This window comes from Camellia sinensis, chromosome 13, assembly GCF_055761805.1.
Source record: "Camellia sinensis isolate YWXY chromosome 13, ASM5576180v1, whole genome shotgun sequence".
Classification (NCBI taxonomy): domain Eukaryota; kingdom Viridiplantae; phylum Streptophyta; class Magnoliopsida; order Ericales; family Theaceae; genus Camellia; species Camellia sinensis.
In genome coordinates this window covers 136,378,787-136,384,520 of record NC_138973.1, presented here as the reverse complement: position 1 = coordinate 136,384,520, position 5,734 = coordinate 136,378,787, and the positions used below count along the sequence as shown (strand labels likewise).

General features: G+C 34.2%; 2 protein-coding genes across 2 annotated transcripts; both read right to left on the bottom strand.

Moving 5' to 3' along the window:
• Positions 1-3,338: 3,338 nt before the first annotated feature.
• On the bottom strand, positions 3,339-4,617 carry LOC145805735 (protein FAR1-RELATED SEQUENCE 6-like). The gene is made up of 4 exons (XM_082900925.1): positions 4,390-4,617; positions 3,787-4,239; positions 3,540-3,630; positions 3,339-3,430 (listed from the first exon to the last, which is right to left on the bottom strand). Exons 1-4 carry the CDS (start codon positions 4,615-4,617, stop codon positions 3,339-3,341), a joined length of 864 nt encoding a protein of 287 aa, XP_082757051.1.
• Positions 4,618-4,689: 72 nt separating this feature from the next.
• Positions 4,690-5,456, bottom strand: LOC145805734 (protein FAR1-RELATED SEQUENCE 4-like). The gene is made up of 3 exons (XM_082900924.1): positions 5,276-5,456; positions 4,996-5,081; positions 4,690-4,884 (listed from the first exon to the last, which is right to left on the bottom strand). The coding sequence occupies exons 1-3, from the start codon at positions 5,454-5,456 to the stop codon at positions 4,690-4,692; spliced, it is 462 nt and encodes a 153-aa protein (XP_082757050.1).
• Positions 5,457-5,734: the final 278 nt, after the last annotated feature.

Sequence of the window (5,734 nt, the reverse complement as noted above, 5' to 3'; positions counted from 1 at the left end):
CTTTCTCCAACCCCGGCGACGATTAAGGCTCTCTCCGACAAAGCCTCCCTTTATCCGACGATCGAGGCTCTATTCGACCTCTCTCCGACCTGGCCTTCCTCTATCTGATGGTCGAAGCTCTCTCCGTCCGAGCCTCTCTCCATCTGACGATCGAGTCGAGTCTCTCTCTCCGAGGATTGAGTCTCTCTCCGATCGAAGCTTTGCCTGTGTTCTGTCGACTCTCTCTGTCCGACTAACCCGATTCTCTGTCTCCAACCCGAACCAGCGATGCAAGTATATAACTACAAATTGATTTAGGGTTAGGGCTTGTATGTATGTGTGTGTGTGTGTGTGTGTGTGTGTGTGTGTGTTAGGGTTTGAATGTATGTTTCAGTTCAATTTCTGAAAAAAATAAAATGATGATCAGGGCTTGTTGTTATTGTTGTTGATACACTGTTTTTGAGATAATATCATTGTTTTTTTGGAACCAAACAAACAAGAGCTACATCATTTCCATTTCCTTTCAACTACTTTTGGGTGAATAACTATATTTAAGCTTTGAACTACGTATATTTCTCTAATTCAGAAGGAGAATTGAGTTGTGGAAATATTTAGAACTTAAATCTTGTAAACATCAATTTCATTTTTTGCAGCTTCTAAAGTTTGATGATGGTTAAAGTTGTGCACTTTAAAAGTTGAAGCATTAGTTTAATAATGGATGTTTATGATCACTGATTCACTACTAGTATAGAATTATACACTATTTTTTGTTCTGTTGTTGTTGTTGTAATTGTTTTTCCATTGAATTGTTGTTGTTTCTTAGAATTACAATATGTTCTTGATGTTGTTTTTTGTTTAGAAGTTGAAAAAGAAAATTGGTTTCGTGTAAAACTGTTTGAATACATATAATGCCTCGTTTCATATCAATCTTGCTATGTGACATTGAGTTCAGAACTCCCTTTTGTTACGGGCTGGTAATAGTTAGAATTGCTGAGACGTCATATAGAGTCGGATGCTAAGTAGTGCATGTTGAATTTGATGAAAATGAAGTGGTCCAGTCTGTATCCACATCAATTGCAAATTGATAATTACAATCTGTTGTTAACGTTGTTTTTTGTTTAGAAGTTGAAAAAGAAAATTGGTTTCACCACCATAATTGTTTGAATACATATAGTGCCTATCTATCTTGTTATGTGACAACAGAAAAGTAAATTGTGCAACTACATGCAATTTGATAAGGGAGGTGTTCAACTTGCAAATTCAATATCAATGAAATTCACTAACAATGTGAAACGATGACACCAGTAACTCCTGATTTTCCTACTACTTCAAGTTTAGCTTCAACTTCAAGATTAATCATCTCCAACCAACCAAAAAAAACTCATCAAGAACTCTTTCCAGCACTACTTGATGGTAGCTATCTTGAAAGATTTTATAATCAGCTCAATCTTCCCAGCATTAAATACAGAAAAAGTTTAATTACTTGCACTTGAACTCTTCCAAGCTCAATCTCACTTGCAAATTGACATGAAAGAAATAGCAATAGCCTCATTAAGCAAACTGAATTCAACCCAAATTAAACCTCTGAGTTTTGTAATTGTAGTGTATGATGAATTTCACCTATGCCAACAAAGGAATCAAGTTTTGTTCTGAAGAAGAGTAGGTTGTCTAAATTATTAACATTTAGCTTCATATTTTTGTAGATGTCAACTTCAAGTGTTAACGGTAGTACCTCAGATCAATTGACATATTGCAACAAAAATTGTCCTGAATGTTGGATAAAAGCAACTATTCGAATTTTTGAGACGGAGAGAAACAAAAACAAGTTATTTTATTGTTGTCATGATTGCGGTGGGTTTATTGGATGATGCTTGCATACAAATTCTAGATGTAGAGATGAAGGACAAGTACGAATGGACAATATACCAACTGTCATCGAACAACTTCGAAGTATGGGCGAACAACTTTGATTTTAAAGCGAACAACTTCAATTAAAGCTCGCAGATGTAAAAATTGCAAACAGACATAAATCGAAGTTCGTGTTGTATTTATGTGATCTTCATCTTGCTTGTAATTGGTGTTGTATTAATTTTGAAGATGTAATAATTTTTATGCAAATTAGAAGATGTAATTGGTTTTGTATTAATTATGAAGATAATATGTATGAAGATTTATGATATATTACAGTTATTTTTTAGAAGTATGAAGATGTAATCATGTGGATTGTTTGTTTTGTTTTCAGAGTTAATTGGCATGATTTACAAAGTTATCTGATTGGAACTTTGAAAGTTATTTGTTTGTCTGTTTAAACACATATTAGGAACACAATTTCTTCACAGATTTGGACAAATTGTTGACAGATTTTGAACACAGATTCTGTTTATCAGTTTGTCTGTTTGAACACAGATTCTTGACAGATTTGGACAAATTTTGAATGCAGATTGTTGACAGATTTTGAACATAATTTCTTCACAGATTGTTGACAGATTTGGACAGATTTTGAACACAGATTCTATTTATCTATTTGTCTGTTTGAACACAGATTCTTGACAGATTTGGACAGATTCTAAACACAGATTCTTGACAGATTTCGAACATAATTTCTTCACAGATTTGGACAGATTTTGAACACAGATTCTGTTCATCTATTTGTCTGTTTGAACACAAATTCTTGATAGATTTGGACAGATTTTGAACACAGATTGTTGATAGATTTTGAACACAATTTCTTTACAGATTTGGACAGATTTTGAACACAAATTTGAACACAATTTGTCAACAGATTTTGAACAAAAATTTCTTCGCAATCTGTCAACAATCTATAGCATTAATAACACACAAATTTTGAACACAAATTGCTCTTACAGTTTTGAACACAATTTTAACACAATCTATCAATAGATTTTGAACACAAATTTATTCACGATTTCATAGGTCCTTTTGCTTTAGCATTAGTAACACACAAAAATCAGTAGCATGCAAAGCAATAGAATGAAAAGCACCAAATCTGTAGCATGAAAAGCAATAGAGGTAGACAACAAACACAACAGCAAACCAGCATGAAATTTCTATAAATGTCATAAATTAAGCTCTTTCAACTAACAAACAAAGATGTATTAAATTACTCCCATCACAAAATGAACTTCGGATCCAAATCACATAAAATGCATTAAAATCACATGTTTCCAACTAACGAAAACGAGAGTGATTTCGGTCCATTTGTACATTCAAGTCAACAAAAGAAAATGGTACAGCTCCATAAATTTCATTCATAGCACTCATGGATTGTTGAGTTCTCATCATGTCAATAACTCCCAGTGTGCCTCTAAAATATTTCGATGGGGTAAGAGATGGCGACTTCATAAATCTGAGTTGGAGCAGTCATCAAACTTTGTCCTCTCATAATGTCCATATTTCCCAATATGCCTCCAATCGCATTTACCATTTGTTTCTATTCATTTACAATGACATGAAAAAAACAGTTTAATGTATATTATTGAAAAATAAAATAAACTTGTCAATGTAAATTCATATTATGTACATATACTGGACGTACATACTATTTTGCATGGCAATCATACAAGGACAAAGCTCTCTATGTGCACTAGGTTTAGGTTGAGGTCGAGTTTCACTTGGAAGCACCTTAGTACCCTACATTAATCAAGATGAATCAATAGAGATAAATGATAAGTTCAATAGAGAAAAATGATACAGTATTGGAAAATAAATAGAGAATACCATGAAATTTACCTTTTATTTGTTATGTTTTGTTTTGGTTGCTTTTAACCGATTGACTATTTGATCTACTTTGGCGACCTTTCGTTGGGTAACGGGACGACCTTTTCGCTGAGCAACCAAAGAACTAAGCAATTTCGTATTATTGATTGTTTTTCTATTAATGCTCCAAATTAGGGAAGATGGTACATTACTAGTAAAAGGTGGTACATTACTCTCATCACCCTCATCATCTTTCATCACTCTTTCCTTGATTTCATCCAACCCACGCTCGATTATTCTGATTTTGCCTTTAGAGTTCCCAACTACTTGTACAATGCTAATCAATTTCTTGTTCATCTTATCATAGACCTTTGCATTAAAATCATTCCCAAAGCCAGTGTATGTCGTTTTGATGCATGTATACCCTCTATCCAAATCTTTTCTCCATCGTGGTAGAATAAATTTATTTGGAACCTCATTTATGCATCTTGCAATGAGCACAATGAGTGAGTGAGCACACATGATGCCCCTAAATTGAAACAACTGACACATACATTGAATATCAAATTCAATCGAATTATAATAGACAATAAAGTCCACATGCTTCATCTTCCCAAAAACTACCACCGCTTCCTTTACAAAATATGTGCAAGTTGAACCCTCCTCTTTCACAAGACACGACTAACAATATACTAGTCTCTTCATCTCTGCTTGAATTTCTTTGAATTTTGCATTGGTGTAGGCATCCTGAAATTGCTTCCCAAAACTATACACAGTTAGGCAATCAAACACTTTGTGTCGAGACTTGAAGTCAACTTTCTTCTCTTTCTCTACCTTACTTCTCAAGGCATTTTCATATTGTTCAACATATTGCTTTAATGTAGTCTTTGGGTTGACATATCCATTAAAAAAGGCATTCATGCTCTCACTTCATTGTGTGGTTGACATTCCAGCCCAAAAAATGTCTTTCCCAAAAACAGGAACCCATCGATGTCACTCATCATATAATACCCCCAACCATTGATAATCATAAAGATTAAATTCTGCAATCATCTTTTTCCATCTCATCTTAAATTCATCTTTTGTGAAAGTGTTATATACTGCATTTTGCAAAGCTAACTTCGTGGATTCATATTGGGAATAGCCTTTCAATTTCTCCAAAATGTTCTTCATTATATGCCATAAACACTATCGATGTCGAGTATTTGGGAAAACAAGTTCTATAGCATTTTGTATAGCTTTGCATTGATCAGTTATTATAGCTTTTTGGGGATGATCTGACATGCAATTTAACCATACTTTGAATAACCAAACAAATATACCAGTGTCTTCACTAGATAACAACCCACAACCAAACAAAATCGACTGTCCATGATGGTTAACTCCTACAAACGGAGCAAATGGCATATCATATTTGTTAGTGAGATAAGTTGTATTAAAGGAAACAACATCTCCAAATTCTTCATAAGCCGACTGACTCATTGCATCAGCCCAAAACAAGTTTCTAATGCGAAAATCAGTATCAACATCAATCATATAATAGAAACTCAAATTTTGTGCGTGCATTCTCAAAAAATACTTTGAAGTGCATCGGAATCTCCTTCTCCAAGCCTCAATTTTCTAGCTCTGTCAATGTAATTCTTTGCATCTCGCTCATCCAATGTTAATGACTCATAACCCCCAGCTTCCACAACCATTGAGTTATAATTCCTGCACACCCCAATCCCTGCTTGATCATTAATTTCTAATCTTCTCTTCATAGGAGTAAGAATTTTCTTATTCATTACAAAATGACGTGAGTCGGTGGTAATCAAGTCATGGTTATGCTCAAGGTTAACTGTGGTTAACACAAATCTCACATTCTTTCGTAGGCTCGCTCGTACCCTTGCTTTGCAACCAATTTTTGTGGACAAAGATGGCTTTAGAGGGTTTACTTATGATTTTTTAATTCTCTTCCCCGATCGAGAACATTCAATCCCAAAGTATCTTAATTCCCCAGCATCACCAATAACTTGTGTTTTATAAGCTATAGAAAATC